We start from the raw sequence: 20,342 nt of genomic DNA, 5'->3' as shown, positions 1-20,342 counted from the left end.
CCCGGGTCAGGGGACGCGGGGGTAGGGATATTCCCTGCGGCCCCCTCCTCTCAGTAAAGGTTCCCGGCAGCGTGTGCTTGTGCAGCGGGAACGCGCCGTCTCTTGGGGTTGCTAGCCTGCAAAATGTTTTCTTCTTGCGTTTCAGAACAGAGGCTTCTCAAAGAAGAGTCACACATTCCTGCCTAAAATATTTAGAAAAATGTCTACTCAATCAGCAAAAGAAAGACCTGAAAGCTTGCAGTTCCCTTTCCTCGATGATGAAGATACCATCTCCACAGTCAAAGAATCTAAAACCTTTTTTATTTTAAGAGGGCTGCCTGGCAGTGGGAAGTCCACTCTTGCCCAGGCTATTCAAGAAAGGTATAAGGATGCCTGCAAGGTCATCTCTGTTGATAGCTATAAAATTACACCTTCAATAAGAAGCGCCATTCCTGAAGAGTACTCGAAGGTGGATGAGGATCTAGTTGACTATTGCAAACGAGAGATCAGCGTTATTGTTTTGGATGACACTCACCATGAGAGGGAACGACTGGACCAACTCTTTGACATTGCTGACAAATACCGGTACAAAGTCATCTTTGCCGAGCCCAAAACCCAGTGGCGACTGGATTGCTTGCAGCTGAAGGAGAAGAATCAATGGAAACTGTCAGTGGAAGAGCTGAAGAAGATGAAGCCAAGCTTGGAGAAGGAATTCCTGCCCATGTATTTTGGGTGGTTTTTGAGCAAAAGAAGTTCAGAGATCCTGAGGAAGGCTGGCCAGGCCTTCTTAGATGAGCTTGGAAGTCTCAAAGCCTTCAAAAAGGAGAGTAAATACTGTATGTATACAAGTGTCTTACTGAGTTCTTACTCTGTTGATGAAATGTTAACACTCAGCAAATGGAACGAGTTTGGTCAGCTTCTAAAGTGAATTTCTAGTTAACGGTTTTTCTTGTTGCTAACTTTAAAAGCTACTAATCTGTTTCCCGTAGTTGACCAAGTTGCTGTTGTAAGTAAAAATAAATGAGACGGTTTTCCCTAAGAAGTCCGTTTAGCCCCGACGCTGTAGGGAGCTGGGTTTGGATCGCAGCGGCGTTAGCCGAGGTGGCTGGGTGGCCCCTGGGTTCTGAGCAGCCCGAGGGGCTAGGCAAAACGAACGTGAAGAGTCGAAGAGAAAAGGGAAAGACCGAACAATCGTGTCCCTTACGGGATTCCTACATCATCGGGGTTAAGACCAACCACGATGATGAGCAGAAGTGTCTGTTTTCTACTTACATCCACTGTTAGCCTAGGTGGAAGCAGTTTTATTTACCCATCTGGGCCTTTTCAGCAGGTTAAGCGAGATGAAACATGAAGAAAGCTGAGACAGGACTTGAGCTCATGGGGTGGCGTCAGGGGCATCATTTTTTGACAGTAATATTGTTTACCTGTACTTGCAGTTGCTTCTGCTATTGAAGATCCCAAAATAAAAACGGATCTCACCAGCTACTTTGTGAAGAGGCCGCCCGGGGTCTTACACTGCACCACAAAATACACCGACTTTGGAAAGGCAGCCGGAGCCGAGGAATACGCGCAGCAAGAAGTGAGTGCCGGGGCTGCGGCTCCTCCCCACGGCCCCCCGTCTCCCCCTCCCAGCAGGGGATCCACAGACCTCTCGGGGTGGGCTGGGGACGCGGCTTTGCTTTGGGCTGAGAGGCCAAACCCAGGACGGGGAGTACGTCCACAGGGCCTGTGCAGTAGAAAAGTTGTGATTGTGGGAGGGATGGTGACTGTTTCCTGTTAATTCCCAAACAAAATGCCCCTGCCCCCCCATCGCCCCTGACTTCCAGCATCATCTCCAATAGCTTGATTTGAATGACGATGAATTAAGGTATTTGCACTTCCAGCTAAAGTATTTCAAAACAGGTAAGCCCAAACTAAACACTGGAATTTGTGAAGGAAAAAGATGTCACCAGCTCCGAATTAATGGAGCAGGGACTTTGGGCCCTGATCTTCTAGTTGCACACAGTATTTCAAATATGTCAAAGCAAGAGCTACTGTGATCAGCCAAGACCCCGACCTTGCGGACAATAAAGCCGACCACGCTGCTGAACGTCCCCCCTCTGCAGTGTGTTAAAGCCGTGTTCTGCACTTTCTCTCTTCTCCCAGGCTGTGAAGGCTTCCTACGGCAAAGGCTTCACCTTGTCCATTTCTGCTCTCTTCATCACAACAAAAACTGTTGGGGCTCGCGTAGAGCTGAGCGAACAGCAACTGCTGCTGTGGCCTGGGGACGCCGACAAGATCCTGCCCGCCGACAACCTCCCGAAAGGCAGCCGGGCTCACATCACCCTCGGCTGCGCCAACGGCATCGAAGCAGTCCAGACTGGGCTCGATCTGCTGGAGTTTGTGAAACTGGAAAAGGCAGGGAACAAAGGGGATGAAGTGGGGGAAATCGGAGGAGGGAAACTGCTCTATTTTGATAACGGTATGTGGATGCTCATCCTTTCTAAAAAGATCGATGTGAAGGCAATATTCTCAGGCTACTATGGAAAAGGAAAACTGGTGCCAACGCAGAGCACCAACAAACGGGGCTCTGCTTTTAGTTCCTGCACCATCATCTAGGAGCATGACCTGGGTAGCTTGTTTGTTTGTTTTTAAAAGGCAAGTAACTCCTGTAACCTTTAAAAGTGTAAAGAGAAATAATTCTACCTTTACTAAAGTAAGCCCCTTCTGCCAACCCCAGTGTGAAGCCTCTCTGGGGGGAGTTCGTTGGCCTCGGAACAAGGAAGAAAACAAGCAACTCTCGACTGATGAAGGAAAACCGTCACCTAATTGATGTCAGTAACTGAAGTGCTGCTGAGTGTGTTTTAATGCAAGTTTTGGAGAGAACCAGCCGTGGTGTTCTGCTTGTTTTCTTCCTCAGAGGAAGACCAGCTATGGTCTTCTATAGCTTCCCTATGAACCACAATCGTTAGATCTTTACGTCAGCACTATGGGCAGTGGCAGACCAAAGCCTGTACATAGCTGGTCTGAAGCCAAGTGAAGTGAACTGTGCGATGTCTCTCCCCTTCTCCCACACCCGCCATTCTGGTAGCTGAGTTACTGGGTAAACACCAGCAAGACCCAATTGTGGATCACTTCTGTCAAGCGGGGCGGTTACTGATAGTTTAGCCCGTTAAGCAGAGAACTTGCAGAGGGCAGCGGGGTACCCCACAGCCGGTCCTGCAGCCCCGTGGCCGGCCAGCCGTGCTCCACCCCAATTCACGTTCCCTGTTTGCGTGTGAACGCTTCCTTCAGCACAGGCAAGAGACGTGCGAGGGTCAGCAGACAGAAGGAAAGCACGTTGCCAGATGGTGTCTTAAAGACTTAAAGGGAAACAAGTGAAATACCAGGAGAGGCGTCCAGTTCCCGTAGCGTGGCTCCAGCCGTTTCACTTCATGTGTCCGAGTGGGCTAGACCAAGCGCTGTCCCATGTCCTTGTCCTGTAGGGAACAATCCTGCCTTGGCAGGGAGTGGAAGAGATGAAATAACATCTTTTTCATCTTATTTTGTAGAAACTAAAATCATGTCTGAAGTATAGAACTATACTTCATGCAAGATTTTACTACTTTTTGCTAATGCACTTGAATGTTAAAAGTTAGAATGGCAGTAACATTGTAATTTAGGAAGTAAGTGGAGGTATTGTAACTGCGTAACTTAAGTCCGCTCAAACCTAAACCATTGGCTGGGAAAAAAGTTAACGATCGAGCACTTCTGTTAAGTCTTTGTTATTGAAACTTAAGTTTTTTGCTCTTAGCCAGACCATTTCCCAGTTAGTCACTGGATACACGGTCACTACTTTAACACAAAGCTCAACTAATGGATTCAGGCCAGGACAACAGTTTAAACTCATGCTATGGCTCAGTGTATGGTGAACTGCATAGTGAAATTAATCCCGTATTAATATATGTAAATACTTACTGTGTTTGACAAGCGTGTGCTGGGCTTGTATCTGTAAAGGAGCTGTCGTGTGGGCACCGCTTACCTGTAGGTGGGTGTGTGCTGGCACCGTTGCTTGGGAAGCCCAACGCTGCCTGTGCAAGAAGTGTTTCTCCTCTAAACGTTTAAAACAAAAGCAAGGAGTGCTTTGGGGCTAATCTGGTAAAGCCTCTACAAGTTTACCAGTAAAGCAAAAACTTCCTGCTGTTTCAAAGAGACAGATGATAATAATTTTTCTTTATAACAAAAAATTATATATATACCCCCCCATAGCACCTGTAATCCTCCCTTACCTTGAACAGAGAAACCCTTGCTAGCTTCTGCACTGGCAGAGGGGCGAGTGCCCAACACTCAGCTTGGGCATGGGTTTGTTCCATCAAAACTTTAAAAACATATTTACCAGCGCCTGCCCGGGAGGGCTCCTGTGGGAGTGCAGGAGCTCGCTGCCCCCCTCTCCCTCCAGTGCCCTGGGACCAACCCAATGCTCCAGGTCACGTCCAGCACCGAAATGCACAGCTGGAATATCTTGTTTATTTGTCTGTTCAAGAACAACAGTGAGACTGTCGTCATTTACGTTTTTATTAGTTTGTACATCATATACAGTTTATAATAAAGTAAACCAATTGCATATGGTTTTGCTTCAGTCTGTGATATTCTTCATATAAACACATCATTATGAATTATGCCTAATGAAGTAAACAACAAATATTCACATTTTTACCATTCACATCCTAGAAAGGTAAGGGTCCAAAGAGGGACAGTGTTCATACCGATGCGAAGCCCGTCTTAGAGAGGATGACGTGTTTGGCAAAGCGATGGGGATAGTGATTGCTCCATGCAATACTCCTTTCCTCCCACTGGAAAGGTTAAGATATTTACACTGAGGTAAACATTCAGAATTTCAATTCAGATAAATACTGCAGCACAGGGTCTAGCGTCCTCTCCAAGTTGGCTTCGCATCGGTGTCTGGGTGTCTTGACTACTCCTTAATGTCGTTACAACAAAGCAGAGATGCATGCAATGAAGGTGCTCGGTTTGCTGTTTCGCACTCGATCCCTCCAACATCGCTTCATGCGATTTTCTCTTTTGAAGCATGAGCTATAAGTGACAGCAGGGAGGAAGATGGGGTCATCGAGGTCAGACTGGCTATGCCAGAACCGCAGCCACGCTGCACGCCCAGCCAGAGGCAGGATCCCAGCTCTCCCAACAGACTCCGGCCTTCCCGAGCCACCCCGACGATGCCAAAACTCAGTAACGCTGTGCTGCAGACGATGCCCCATCTCGGCATCCTGCTCACAACCTTTCATATCAGAGCTTCCCTTCAGAGGTCAGATCTATGCTAGAGTGAAAACTTGCCTAGCACTGCTCAAAGAAAGGATAATCCCGTCCCTGACTGCAGGAGTGGGGAAAGCCTGGGTACATCCAGAAGGCCAAAGCATTATGCATCGTCTTTCAAAGCCAAGCACGAGTCCTGCTGCCCTGGTACGCAGGGACAGCACGGACGTTTCCAGCATACAGCACTGGTGACAGAAGTGTCACAGACCCCAACTGCCACCTGTCAGCCTCAGTTACAGCATCCTGCAACAGCCCACGCTGGACCTCAGCACTGCTTGGAGAAACTCGGGTTGGTGCAACACTCGAGCTGTCTTTTTTCCCCTAAGAAAGGGGAGGGTAGGGTACAAGGCACAAATTTAAATGGGATGAAAACCATCCACTTGAAGATAAGTGACTATCTTTAGTTATTACTGAAACTGAGGAAGTAATTTTGAAAGAAGAGCAAACCACCGTGTGGTACAAATGCTTTGGTCATTCAATTGGCTGAAGAGCGATTTGGCCGAGCGCAGCCCTCCGGCACGCTGCCGGCTCGGAGCGCAGCGCTCGCGGGTGGGCACAGGAGCCGAGCCAGTTTCCGCATCGGAAACGAAATGACAGCGCAGCAGCTTTCACTCTGTATCCCCATCAGATACAGAAAGCCAAGGGACTTGCAATGTTCCACGGGTAACAATACTGTTGTCCCTAAACATTTTTTTCTTTCCCCTTTTTTTCCAATTTGCATTAATGTATTTACAAAACAGTCAAAAGCCTTTAGCACTAAGAATCCAGCTTTACAGCAACACTTCCAAGTTCACAAACGCAACCATGTACTTTGCTACGTAGCATGTGTAGCCGAAACAATGAAGAGCCTGTCAAAGTGGGCAGCCAGAAGCATCTTAATGGTCTTTACAGCTGATTTCAAGTCCAGGTTCAGTGTATCTGGGAAGGACTCTCTCCCCCGCAAAAGGGGGAGCTGACACAGCATCAGATTTGTAAAGTAAATCCACACAAGAAAAAAAAAAAACAACACACCAAGCTTTGTGGTCTAGCAGTCAGACCGTTGTACATGCAAGTTATCTCCCACACACTAACATTACTGATGCGTGTTTTCATTTTTAAAGCATGAACTCGCTTCCATTTTCACTTGAATGCAACCGCACTTCACTATTTGAAATGATCCCTTCAGCAGCTCAGACACCACAAGTATCATGATTAGGCAAAAAACCAGAGGGAAAGCGTAACAGTCAAACAATTGCTGATCTCCTTATAAACGCTAGAGTCACGACAACGCAGCCTCACTTCACGCGCTTGGTCTGCCAAGAGCCACGCTCCCCACACACACACACACAATTTTTCCTGTAGTTTACAACTTCCACAGAAGAAGCCGACAGCTGCTCCACCAGTTACCGAGCTGTTCAACAGCAACTACTTCCATCACGTCTGCTAAAAGATCCCTCCTCCCTTACACACCAACCCGGTCTGGCTTTCAGCCATGCCAGCTCTGCCATCCTGGGGTCCTTCTCATCGGCAGGAGCCCTCGCAGCACCAACCCTTCTCCTTCGGAAACACCGGGCAGGAGCTGGCAGGCCGGGGGGAAAACATGCACTGTGCAGCAAAAGCCGCTTGGCCTCTGTATTTCGGGCTGTTCACCAGGCAGAGCAGGGCACAAGGGATTCTGCACCTGGAACAGTCTGGGGACACCTTCAAGTACGTTTCAGGGTTAAGTATTAAGGCTCTTGCTGTTACGCCAAAAAATAAACCTTTCAGTAAGCACAAAGACTGACTTCCAGAAAGAAAACTCCTCTCATTAAGAGAAAGGGCTTTACCCTCCGTTTCTTCCACCTGCCGAGTTCACGTGGTGGCCCACACTCACCCCAAAGGGAACAGCAGGCTTCCAAATAAGGCTCGATGCACAGGTATCCCACTGTGCTTGTGCTTCAAGGGTATCGCCTACAGCAACCGCCTCCTGTCACCTTCATTAGCTCTTTATCACTCTAGAAAAAGCACAGGCGTAGTATCACTTTAAGATACTTATTCGTTATCTCTGTGGCAAATTCCTACATCTGGTAGCTCCTGTCGAGCCAAAGGAAGCCAGGGAGGTCTGCAGAGTGGTAGAAGCTAGAAAAGTGGCACTAAGGTTCCCTGTGGACAAAATACAACCCATGAATAATGTTCTGGAACTACCAAGTGTGAAAGGCAACGTTTCAAGCAATGCACATCCAGGCAGATTTTTCCAAAAGAAACAGAGTCCCGTGTCTCCCAGCCGCGCTAGGACTCGACGGAGGGTACCATGCCACCACACCTCTATCTCCAGGCGCTGCTGCTGCTATCCTGAGGTAACGGGAGAGTCACCGAACGCTGCTCAAACCCCAGCGCTCTGTGCAAAAGGGAACACGTGTTCGCCTTCACTTCGAATCACATAATAACGCTATTTAGAAAAGTCTTGGCACTCACCATAGTAATATTTAACTACATTAAATCATGCATTCATGTACAGTTTTATAAATATCTGCTGTATACATTTTCTCTCTTGGAAGAAAAGCCATTCCACTTCTGTCCTCCAAGGAATGGTCTTGTTCAAAGTTTGGAGAGAAGGAAGCCTGTCGTACGTAACTGGGGGGAGGGGGAAATAATAAAAACCACTGACAAATGCAGGACACACCTCTGCATTGTGATAAAAGACTGAGAAAAGTCCAAACTGTACAATAATATCAATACACCCAGGACAAGACATTATGAATCCAGAATGCCACTAAAATAAGTCCTGTAAACTCTGATTTACAAGTGCCATGAGAACTGGAGAAGTATCAATATGCATAGACCAGTATTTCAATTCCCCAGCTATTTACCATTTCAGAGTCTGAAAGACGCTAGGACCTTATTTTGCTCTCAGTGCAATCCGGGTAAGTCCATCACGTTACACTGGTGCGAAGAAAGTTAGAATAAATGTTGTAGAGTCTGGTTTTGGAAATATTACTCAACATTGGCTACTTTTAAAAGCTGACTTTTGAGCGAGTTATAAAATACTTCCTTTATTCTGCAGTACTAGAATTTAAGCCCTTAAATCTTCCCTCTATGAAAGCAGATTGTCAAAAATTCTGACAAAACACAACGACAGGACTGTAGTACTCGGCGGCGGCAGCACCACGACGCTATTGCAACTGTTGGAAATGAAGTTAACTTGCATTGCAGCCTAGCAACTCTGTCCCACTGCATAGGACAAGTACAGCCCTCAAAAGGAAGGAAGACAAAGATGTTAGCATTTGAAGTAATCATTTCATGCAATGAATTCATTGCAATTTTTGTTCCTGCAGTAAGAAGTTAAATCAGATACTACATAAAAGTGTCAGGTTCCTCTAGGAAAGTCTTGCATGCATTTGTATGAACACCCGTTTCCTCAGCCAAGCAAAATTTGTCCCTCCAAACATCACTACATGACTGGTGGTCAGCTCCAAACACCCCAGACACGGCAATGCTGCTGAGACTCTGCCCTTCTCACTGGTGTTGCCGAGTGCCAACACACTTTCTCTCCAGCCCGACTTCTGAGCAAGACTGCCCGAAGCTCTGTCAGACAACGCCACACGCTCTGCTCCAGAACCGTTTTACAGACAGCATTTCACTTGAACAAAGCACCTAGTCAAAAGATTCTTCACTCTCTAGAGAAAAGGTAAGAATTCTGGAAGCAGAGTCCTCTCCCAGCTGCGATCTTGCTGTAACACTACACTTACGGTGAAAATAAAACAGCATTCCTTGCAGTACCACCAAACCAAGTCAATTTTCAATTCCAGACGGTGCAGCTGCACGCAGCTCCAGGCTTTAAGCTCATCCCTCCAGCACTTGTCCTTACATTGTGCAAGAGAAGCAAGTGACAGACTGTCAGTTCAGAGTTTGACTTTGCATTTTCTTGCTTCTTTGGACTAGTAAATTACTGCTAGTTGAAAACTACTTGCCTAGTTTAACATATTGGTACAGTTCCTGTAAACATTATGAGAGCACACTGCTGCACGCACGCAGTAACCGTTTTCAATTATTAACCTGAATTTTACTTTGCATTTCTTCAGAGCTAGAAAGAACTCATCCACGTTATGGATCAGTAACATGAAATCAAACATCAAGCTCAACAAAATCAAGTTTTAGCACAAATATTAAATGTCCAAGTGGATTAACTAAAAAAAAGTACGGTGAAGAAATTCAGCCCAGAGCAAATTCAGTATTCCCTTAAACAGGACAATTCTAGGAGTGGGAACACAAAGCCCTTAATTCTAACTGCCTCACAGGGAATTCTCACATAAGCTGCTCTTTTAAATTCAAAGACGCATTTCTCTGATACAAAATTGTTAAGCTCACATGTTATCATTTAAGTTAATGCCCAAGGGTAATGTTCTGGTAGAACCATGGCAAAAAAAAAAATTAAAAAAATACAGCTGGCAGGTAAAATGCGATTGTATGAAATTTGATTGAATCTCGGCAATATTTTCAGATTAAGATAACTTACAAGTGATGACAAACCCTAGACACGCTGCCATACTGCACTTTGGAGCCAACCAAAAGAAAATAGGAGATTACTTCACCCTCTTACAAGTCGAGATTCTGGGAGGACTTCAGGGAAATCCTCTCTGTGGAGGAGCAGGAACAGTCTGAAAGTATGGGCCAGCATGGAGGGACCAAAAGATTCAACGCTTTATTTTTTTTTTTTTTAATAAAGTTAACAGTAAAACAAAATTCACAAGCCTTCCCCTCCCCGAGCTGGTTTCCTCTTCACACACAAAAGCACACAAAACAGAGGTCTCCAACCGAGAAAAATGAAACTGCTCTAAGTACAGCGAGACATGATGAAGGAAGGAGTCTAAGTATGTCCATATTCAAGGTTAAAATAAGCAGATCAGGTATGTGTGGTTTTGGGTTTGCTGTTTTGTTTTGTTTTTTAGCCAAACTGGAAAAAGAAATTTCCAGGCCCAGAAGCTGAAAAAGAAAATGAAAGATATTAGCACTTTCAAAATTCAACGACAATACAGTTAACTACTATCCTGCAGTAGCTTGATGTCAAGCCAGTACTTAATACAAACAAAAGCATTTGAACAAGTAGGAGAGATGAGATCTTTGCTATACATTTCCAGCAGCTAATTTCCAACAAGCAGAAGAGTGGACTACCGATAATACGGCTAAAGGAGGCAGATTTACAAGGAGGAAGGTACAAGAAGTGTGCAAGAATTCTCAAAATTCAATGAACAAAAGACCTTCAGGCACACACACTTCCCTAAGAGGTAAACTGATGCTAGCCAAGTGCTGAGAGCTTGCTAGGTGCTGTATAAAGCCACCCTACTCCAAGGTGTGTGAGGAAAGCCTGACCACCTGCAAGGTTTGAAGGGACACCTCAAAATGTTTGCAGGCAGAGGCCCTCAGGAGGATTCACAGTGTGACAAAACCAGAGGAGAGAGCTGTGTGATACACACGCACAGGACTTCTGACCAAGAATCGCCTTTTGTTGCTTTAGCACCAGCAGATATCCAAGTTATGGTCAACTATTCCTAAGCAGCAAAGCACCGCGTAGGTAGCAAAGCCTACACACACTTCTAGAAAAGGGAACCCTTGGCTTTTGTTGCTTTTGAACACAAAGGAACCAGAACCAGCCATCAGCTGGGATGCTGTGCAGACAGAACTTTCCAAAAGCTCTTGGATACTTTTATGTGGGAAGGTCAAATACTCTTCTCAAACAGCACATCCACTCTGCGAAACTCAGCTGTCCTGTCAAGTGATTTGTGTACTTACATTTCCAAAGCTGACAGAACACTTGCACCTACCTTCAAAACTGAAGCCACCTGGCCCACCGAAGAAGGCCTTGAAGATATTATTTGCATCAAAGTCTACAGGGAAGAAAGGAAGTTGTGAGCTGAAGTGAAACAGCCAGTTACATTTTTCACAGTTTAGAAATTGTCACTTAACCGAGAGCCCATAAAGCATTTTACAAACGGACAAAAAGCTACAAACAGCTTGCTCCATCTGAGCACTGATACGCAGCAGCAGAGTACAGGGCCACTGTCTACCAGAAAAAAGGTAAAAGCAACAGTTGTCAGAGAGATCATTTCAGTCACAGGGGCAACCTAAGAATTTTGGATAAGCAGCATTTAGGGACCCACCATCTTTCTATTACGCTATTTTACAATTCCTATGGCAGACTTCTGCCTAATGGCAGCTATTACCTCCCGGTTCAACCAAGGATAATATCTTGATAATAACTTGAAACATTCATCGCAGATCTGCCATTCAAATGCTTTAAGAGACCAAGCTGAGTCAATTCATAGAATTATTACAAATGGGAGGTTTGCTTTAGAGGAGAAGGCAGACTCTAATGGTCTAATCTTTTTAAAGGCTGCCATGGTAGAATGTTGTAAGAACACTTACCTCCCATGTTCAATCCATCCTCTTCTAGATCCTGCCCGCTGTCATAGCGAGCCTTCTTCTTGGGATCTGACAGTATGGTAAAGGCTTCACCAACCTCCTTAAATTTCTTCTCCTCTTCCTTCTGTACTTCTGCACTTGCCCCACTGTGTCGGTCTAGGGATACAAAAACAAGCAGGAAAGAAGTTTTTTGTTTCAAGTGTTAAATGCAAAATGCTACACATTCCCAGCTAGTGTCACAGCGTGTATTTTAGATTTGTGGGGTCAGAGCTGCTATTTGTCCAGAAATTCCCTTGCATATTTATTCCTGCCTCTGAGTAACAGCTGCCCAGGGCACAAGCATGGAGCAAGGGGATCAAAGACACCATATGTGCTCTAGAAATGGACTATTTGTGGATACCTGGATGATGCATTAGTGCTCTTTTCCTGTAAGCCTTCTTGATCTCATCTTCAGATGCATTTTTGTCAACCCCAAGGATTTTATAGTAGTCTTTCCTTTTGCTCTTTTTCAGTTCCACTTGTGCATTCTTTAGAAGTTGCTTGTGTTCTAGAAAGAAGTGCAATGCCAAAGGAAAGCGGCTTGAGTGTCAGGCACAATCTCCTGCTTTAAAAGAGGCTGAAGACCAACATGTTGAGATGACCCGGGTTGAAGGAGTCAAGTGCCACAAGTAACCAACCCACTTGGATTTACAGTAAGTCAGGTATGTAATTAAAGCCTCACTGTACACTTGAGGCTGTTTCCAAATGTAGGGATACATCTCAGTGCTATGAAACCACTATTGGACACTGAACCACAAGGACTAAGGTTACTCTGTCCGTTTCATTTCAGGCTACTGAAAAAGCAAGATGACAGTTAAGAATGAGAACCATAACCAGATACTCTGAATCTAATGCATTGCTTCAGCTAAATTATCTTCTCAGCACCCAATACTGGGAGAGAAACTAGACTCCGAGACAGGCATTTCAGAGTGCTTCTGAGGACTTTTCCAGTATTATCCTGCTGGGGCAAAAGGCTGCAAATCAGAGTATATTGTGGGGAAAAGCAGCAAACAAAAGCAACAACAAAAAAATTGCCAGTTAAGGGAAATTTATGCACACAAAAAGAATGCCAATATGCTCACCTTTCGTTTTTTCTGTCTGATAAACCTTTTCATAGTCTCTTACAGCATCTTCATATTGTTCTGTGTCCATGTAACTGTGGAAAGAAACACTGGTGGCCAAGGTGTCCTTCAGAGCAAACATCAAAAGGGGGTTCAAGTACAAGCATTCTAGATGGATATGAATTAAGGAAAAGATGTGCACTGGATGGCAGAAAGAGCAACTATTAGAGGAACCCACAAAGGGTCACTGCTAGGCTGACTGGAAGCCCAGACACCTGCTATTTGTAGGAAATCCTGGCACGAGAACCTGTACTTTGGGCTCCAAGCGGAGACTGTAATCTCATTTGGCAGCACAAGTTCTACTTCAACCATCTGACAATTACTTCATCCAGCCGCAGGAACTAATATCAGCCAGCAAGATTTCAAGGAAGCTGGTGCAGAGTTGTACACTAGCAACGCGGGTTAGAAGTGACAATCTTGGCACCTCAGAGGGACGTGTGCCCGTCTATTGGCATTTCAGCCTTACTCACATATTAACTACTTACTGTAATTTAGCAATTACTGAGATAGAGCTTGAATAGAACACTGAAGGTTGTAAATTAAAATGCATGCAGAACAGGAAGGCTGCAATAACAGTTTTCGTTCATCTATAAGCCAGGCAGCTTAGCCACAAACTGGGGAATAATCAGTGTTGAGGAAAGCAGCAAATAAATCCGTAGTTAGAACAGAGGTTTGGCTACTTCCCTGGTTGGTGCCAAGTTACAAAGCAGACACACAGACCTGAACTTCTTTCGTACAAACCCGCTCAGCCTCACTGCGCTACCCTGCTGTATTATCTATGGCTGAAATATGTACAGTCTCAGCTGATTTCTCCCTTGGGGAAGCAGGGCACCCCATTTCAAAATCTGGTTTGTTGGAAGTCTGAACAGCTCTGCCAGGATAAGATCTCTTACCCGCAGCAGCCATTCTGAGAAAGCTTGAGAGAGAGGCTCTCTGGGACTGAATGTCTTACGTTAGTCAGTAACTCTAGATTGTATGCCAAGCTTTAGAACAAATCCTGCCTAAATACAACAATCAACAGGCAGTCCCAGATCCGTGCAGGCAGGACAGACTGCATAGAGCTTCTTCTGTCTCCTTGTCTGCATAAGGAAGAGGAACAAACTCAAGATCCCTTAAGACAGAACCTTTTGTTCAGTTAAGCTTCAGATTTGTTATCGCTGTCACTCAGTGCTGTAGGGAGGAGGATCCTATCCACAAACCTGCTGCTCAGCATGTCCGTTATAAAGGTCTACTTACCACTGTGCTCTCCTCAAGTATGCTTTGATATACGTGTCATCCAGTTTTACTGCATTCGTGCAGTCATCTATTGCTTCTTCAAGTTTCCTAAGCTACAATGTCAGACAGAAGTTAAGTGAATCCCAAGCAGAGAACAAATTCTGCTAAGTAGCATTATGATTTTACTCAAATGAAAGGTGTGAAGAATCTTGGAAAAACCTCACTGTTTTGTGTGTCTGTGTCTTGGAATTTTTTTCCAATCCCCCAAAAAGATAAAGCTTTTGTTTCCCAGGGAAAAATTATAAGCTTGGTTAGTGAAATGGTAGAACTACGTGGTGCCTCTCTTCAAAAAATGCACTTGGAAACAAGGGTGTTCCTGAGAATGATCTGAAAACCAAGTTATTTTCTGTCCAAACTAATTCCCAGACAGGAAAATAAACATAAAAATATTTAAAAGACTTTTTTTTAAAAAAAGCATCGATTGTTTTCAGACATAAACAGCCATGTAAAACATCCATTACTATCGCCTTCAGCTCATCCCACTTCCCAGGTTTTGAGAACAGCCTCTGTCTCTTGACCAATAGGGCTGTTGCAAAGCCTCGATGCTGGTAGAGTGGGCATCAACACACAAAGAAAGCTGACGAGGAAACATGCCTAGAGGAAATGCAGAGTGGAAACTGGAAGCACTGTGACGTGACTGACTGTTTCTCTGGACGGTACACGACTAAAATGCAACAGCAAATCTGGAAAAAGTGTCCAGGGTTTTTAAATTAGGATCGTATTTTTTGAGATCAAAAACCAAAGCAATAGAGATGATCTACAAGAAGAATAAGAAAAGAAATCTCCTTACTACCAGGAAGGAAACATGTAAGGATGCCTTCATGTTGATTAAGACAAGGCTAAACTACGTTCCTCCTCTCCCTCCCACCCTGTGCAGCCCAAGTATTTGAGTTCTGTTTCTTCAGGAGTCAACTTTGTCGGCTGTTTGGAACAGATCCAATCATTGCGAAAGTACAAAAACCTGAAACATTGCCCTCTTGTACTAGAAAGATCCAGCTGTCCCAGCAGTCAGAGAAGCCTGTGCTTTCCAGAATAACTGATTTGCAATTTATAAATTATGTGGTGAGGAATATGATGGAAAAACTACCTGCCACATGACCATTTCTTACCTTTGAATTAACTGTCCCCCGGTTGCAGTAGAGTTTGGCATTTGTTTTTATATTATTTGGATCTATTCCTAGTGCCTCTGTATATAGTTCATATGCTAGTTTGTAGTTTCCTTCTTTGAAGGCTTTATTCCCATCTTCTTTCTTTGCTTTAAGTGCTTTGGCATTCTGTAAGAAAATATACACTGCATAAGGACATTAGGTAAATGGTTCAGGGGTGCCAAGCACCTTATTTTGCTGGGTGAGGGACCTCAAACATAACTGTTATAATTTGGTTTCAGATACCATGGCAGGCTACAAAAGTCACAGCCCTGCTACAGCAGCTGAAACAAGCTGTAAGCATTTTGCCTTTCCCCCAAGAGAAGGGCTAAGGAACAGTCAGTGCCAGTTACAGGCATTCTCCACAGGAACAAAGGTTGCCTAATTTTTAAGATGCGAACATGATAGTGAAGTAAATTTATGGATCTGAAAAAAAAATAGGAAAGGGACCTCACTTTTTGAGACCTTATACAAGTAAAGAGATTTGAAAAGTCGGTCAAAGAACTACAATAGGGAAGGAGCAACATGAAAGGAACAGTGTTTAAATGCAAGTCAACCTGTAGGCATTAATATTGAATCTGGAAGTCAGAAGTTCTTTCAGAACTGATAGACCTAGTTTTACTGCTCCTATATCTGATCAAGGAACAAAGAAGAATGATCAGGAGGTTGTCTTCAAAGTATCACAGTCTTCTGAGAAAGAGCTTATAGCAACTCAGTTTTACCTAAAGCAGCAGAAGCTGGTTGTTTTTGGGAAGGGCTGGACACACTACTTGCTACTGGAGATCTGGGGAATGATCATGTTGAGGTACGGAGAAGTGATTGATCCAGCAGAATCAAGTTAGGTGTTTGGTTAAAAAAAAAAAACAACAACAAAAAACCCCACAAAACACAAAACCTGGTAATTTTGCAGTCCCATCCCCACTATTTACAACTTACACGGCATGCAAGACATGCTTTCTCGTGATCAGGAGCCATTCTGAGTGCCTGGACAAAGAATTGCACTGCCTTCTCAATACAGTCCTCATAATAAAGGCAGAGACCACGGACATAGAGAGCATCTGCATTCGTTGAATCCATTCGTAAGATGTCACTGTAATAAACATATTAGAAAAATGAAATGTTTCCCTATTTCAGTTTCCTTCTGATGGCCAAAAGCACTCTTCCTCCATTGAGACATTTAGTTACTTTATCAAGACCATGGTACAGATGTGCAAAAAGTATGGGAACTTGCTCAAGCAAGACTGCTGGTTATTAACTGAGTCTAAATACAGTTTCCTGCTAAGATTAACTTTAAAGGGGATAAATTCATGCACTCTTCCTCATCACAATTTGCATTAAGGACTATTTCTTTTTTATAGTCCCTCATTCACTTTGCGCTGTGGAAAACAAGTGGCAGCCAGGAAGCACCAGCAGTTGTTACTCAGACTCGAGACCTTAAGACGCTCACCTCGCTACAGACTGTGCTTCTGGGTAGCGACCCAATAATGCTAAACATTCAGCCTTGAGGATTTTGAATCGGTGACAAGCAGGAGCAAACTCCAAAGCACGATCCATGCAAAATACAACCTGGTGTGAGAAAAAACACAAATGTGAGCAAAGCAAATAGCCAAAGGTCTAGTTTGAAAGGCTGCACCACTACCACATTTGAGATTTCATATTTGTCTTTGAACAGGAAGGTAAGCGTGCAGACACCTGTTTCTTCTGCTGCTGGAGACACATATTTCATTAGAAAATTTTCCTCATGTGCAGGTTTTTTGTTTTGTCTTTCGAAGGGCTTTGTGTACAAAGGTCTGTGGCACCTGCTATGTTACTGTGACACAGCACTACACAGAAGATGCAAGGGACACCTGTAGAAGGTCCATCCCTTTAACTCCTCTGAAACTGTAGGCCCTAAAGAAAGAGCTAAGGGGGACAATTCTGCCCCTGTTTCCTGCATTATAAAGACACGTGGGAAGGACAGAAATTCAATAGATTGAAACAGTTTGGACTGAACAACACACACAAAAGTACAGTGCAGGGACATCTTACGCTGGTCTGACTGCAATGGGCAGGGTGATCTAATGGGTCTTTTCCATCTCTGCTTCTCTGGTGGGGACATCTGCACGAGAACAGGGTCATTGTTCCACCAAGGTTCATCTGCTTCCCTGGCCCGTGACATCACGATTGCCTGCTGTGGGAAGCACTGTGCTCCAGACCGAGAAGCTAATGGCTTCTGGGCGAGGAAGGAGCAAGAGCAGCCCTCCAGAAACAAAGATCACATTTCATGCAAGCCTCCCCAGTGAAGAGAGACAGAGAAGTGAAGGAACAGATGCAAAAGCCCAGAACATGCAATACAGGCAGGGCAGTTCCTACACATGAAATCCAGATTGAGCATACATCCCATCTGCTCCTCACAACCAGGCGATACAAAGCTGGGATTCACCCTTCCAAAATCTTGAGCTTAGCCTACAAGTCAGTGACCTGGACAACGAGCTTAACGTGCTGGACAATCTCCTTTCTGGGGAAAACTTGGGCCTTACATGCATCCACTGAACAGAAACAGTTGCATGAGAAGTGTTTGGTGCCTTTCAGATTTCATGCTGTCATTTCTTGTCGGGTCAGTACCAGCTGCATCCTGTTACAGCCCTTGGGAAGAAAGATTTGGAAACAGTAACGGAGAATGCTCCACGCAGATCTGCATTCCTCCTTCAATGACCCTCACTATAATACTGGTAGATAGATTGGCTATTTTTTTGTTTAAAGAGATGAGAAAGAAGAATCCTGGATATGCATTTTATGAGCAAAGCGTGATCGAATGCTGCTGCTGACAAAATCTGTATCAAACAGCTCATTCATGGTTCCACTCACCCTGCAAAGCAAACAGTAATAGACGATACTGAGCCTGAGCCAGTCACCCTCTTCACTTTTCATTCGTTCAGTGCTAAGAGAGCATGAGCTCTGTCACTTTCACAACTATTACACAGTTCACAAGACAGCCCTGCTTCAATAGCAAAAGTACATCGTACAGCACTTCCCATTAGGGCCCAGCTAATGCTAGACAGTTCATAATGCTATGCCAGTTCATAATGCTACATGAAAGAATCGATTTAATCTTACCTTTCTGAAATCCCGTTTCTCAAAATCCACTTCAGCTATTTTTTCGTACTCAAGCACAGTACTGGCGTTCTTCAGCTGAAAGACAGGAGAACACAGCAAGTGTTGCAGGACAGTCACTGCTCTGAAACACCATCAAGCAGCATTTAAGTAGCCAATCCCTAAAGCATCAGAGGAAAAGCTAATGCAGATTACATGAATACTTTTGTCAGCATTAAAATCAGTTTGAAATCAAGTGACCTAACTGGTAGCCCAGGAAAATGTCCCTCTGTGAACGAGGATGCAAAAGTGGCAGCAGCCTTCGCCACGCTGCATCACCCATTTCCGCGCTCCCTTACCACCATTCACCATTTCTCTGCTGGAGTGCTGGGTCAAAGACCAGCTTAGCCTCCGTGATTCTCTACTAAGAAAAGACAATCACAGACAAAAGTAACTGTGCAACCTGGCGGTCTACTGACAGACAGATATAGACTTTGACAGCATCTCATTTTTCCCATTACCTCACAGCACGCAAACAGTCATTACTAACGATGACCGTGATTCCACCTTGCAAATTCTAAGCGAAAGGCTTACCAGTTCAATACATTCCCTTTGACAGCCCCATCTACTGGGAACATTTAAATTTTAAGAACCTCTCACCTCCTGCTGCGCCTGGGTATTCTTATGATCCAGTTCTAAAACTCGTTGAAAGCAGCGGCTGGCAGCCATGGCATTCCCTAGGGAAAGCTGGCACTTCCCTTCCCGTAGATGGCCCTGAGAAGACAGTTAAAAAGGAGTTGCAAGAGCTGCAAAAGGTGTAGACAAGGGTACTGAGACATGAACAAGAAGTATGAAGTCTTCCACATACCCTTACAAAGCTATCATCCAATCTGACAGACTGCTGAGCATCTCCCAGTGCTTCTCGGAATCTCCCCAACATCATGAGCGTGGCAGCTCTGTTACCGTAATAACTGGCATTATTAGGACAGGTATCTGGAGAAGATGTAAGAGACCTCACTGTTAGCGTAATGTAAGCAGCTATACAACTTGTAGAACATATTAAAAAGCTGTGGTTAGATTAAAAACTCACACTCCCAATTTATAACATCATCTGAGTGGCTTAAGGTGACACATGATGGTCAAGCGGTTGTTTTGAATAGCAATTCATAAAACTACTGTTCCCCACACCATACACAGGAATAAACTCATCTAGAACAGAGGTTTGTGCTGGTCAGTCTGGCAGCACTGTTGACCCTGCATTAGAGGGAAAGTTGGACTGGTTTCATGTTAAGAATATCTTGGCTGGAGGAGAAACAAAGAACTGCTGCGATCACCCACGTTGGCACTGACTTGCACTATCAATCTGGTGAAATTTTGCAAGGTAATTAAAGGAGGCAAAAAGTTTTCATCCAGTGTGTGCTGCTAGAAACCCTGCTGGTATGTTTTAAATCAATAACCAGCTTTGATTTTTAGACATGGTATTCAGCAAAAATTAGTATTACCATAAACTGTTCTCACCTATGGCTTTTGTGTAATAGTTGAACGCTTCATTGTAATCTTTCTTGGCATAGTATGCGTTTCCTTGTTCCTTGAATGATTCTGCTTCTCTGAAAGGAAGCAAAACACGACGTTTTAAGAGGAATTGAGCACCAGAACAGATTCTGACCTTGACTGAGCATTTGATCCCCAAGCAACCTTAGTATAATTCTTCAGTTCTCCAAAATGCTTGTAGCTGGTTGCTGCAAGATTTCCTCCGTATATATTGTCCACAAAAAACCAGTACACCGCATGTCCTGCTGGCTCTCAGATACTTTATCACTTTACCAGGGCCATGAACAGGGATACTCAGGGATACTACCTAGCTGAATATTACAGGAATGCAACAGCAGACTAAAGCCATCTTCGAGTACCCTCCCTTCAGTCTCAGATGCACTGGCTTCTTAGAGTCCAGCAGAACTCCGCTGTAAATGGTTCATCGAACCAGTCTACTCCTGTGAGGTGCTGCATAACCTCAGCAGTCACTGAGGTCAAGGAACAGAGTGCT

General features: G+C 44.5%; 2 protein-coding genes across 2 annotated transcripts; one reads left to right on the top strand and one right to left on the bottom strand.

Annotated features, from left to right (window-relative positions):
- Positions 1-150: 150 nt before the first annotated feature.
- Positions 151-2,763, top strand: CNP (2',3'-cyclic nucleotide 3' phosphodiesterase). Its single transcript, XM_009703609.1, has 3 exons — positions 151-815; positions 1,416-1,558; positions 2,125-2,763. The coding sequence occupies exons 1-3, from the start codon at positions 200-202 to the stop codon at positions 2,575-2,577; spliced, it is 1,212 nt and encodes a 403-aa protein (XP_009701911.1). The 5' UTR covers positions 151-199; the 3' UTR covers positions 2,578-2,763.
- Positions 2,764-9,904: 7,141 nt separating this feature from the next.
- DNAJC7 (DnaJ (Hsp40) homolog, subfamily C, member 7) lies at positions 9,905-19,901 on the bottom strand. The gene is made up of 13 exons (XM_009703608.1): positions 19,817-19,901; positions 19,167-19,291; positions 18,959-19,072; positions 18,323-18,397; positions 16,674-16,792; positions 16,163-16,316; positions 15,191-15,355; positions 14,043-14,134; positions 12,768-12,841; positions 12,047-12,193; positions 11,650-11,802; positions 11,049-11,111; positions 9,905-10,209 (listed from the first exon to the last, which is right to left on the bottom strand). The coding sequence occupies exons 2-13, from the start codon at positions 19,239-19,241 to the stop codon at positions 10,172-10,174; spliced, it is 1,269 nt and encodes a 422-aa protein (XP_009701910.1). The 5' UTR covers positions 19,242-19,291; positions 19,817-19,901; the 3' UTR covers positions 9,905-10,171.
- Between the last annotated feature and the right edge of the window lie 441 nt (positions 19,902-20,342).

The sequence above is a fragment of the Cariama cristata genome, unplaced genomic scaffold (assembly GCF_000690535.1).
Source record: "Cariama cristata isolate BGI_N322 unplaced genomic scaffold, ASM69053v1 scaffold29367, whole genome shotgun sequence".
NCBI lineage: Eukaryota > Metazoa > Chordata > Aves > Cariamiformes > Cariamidae > Cariama > Cariama cristata.
Note: the sequence above shows the minus strand (reverse complement) of the source record. Positions and strands in the feature narration are given on the sequence as shown.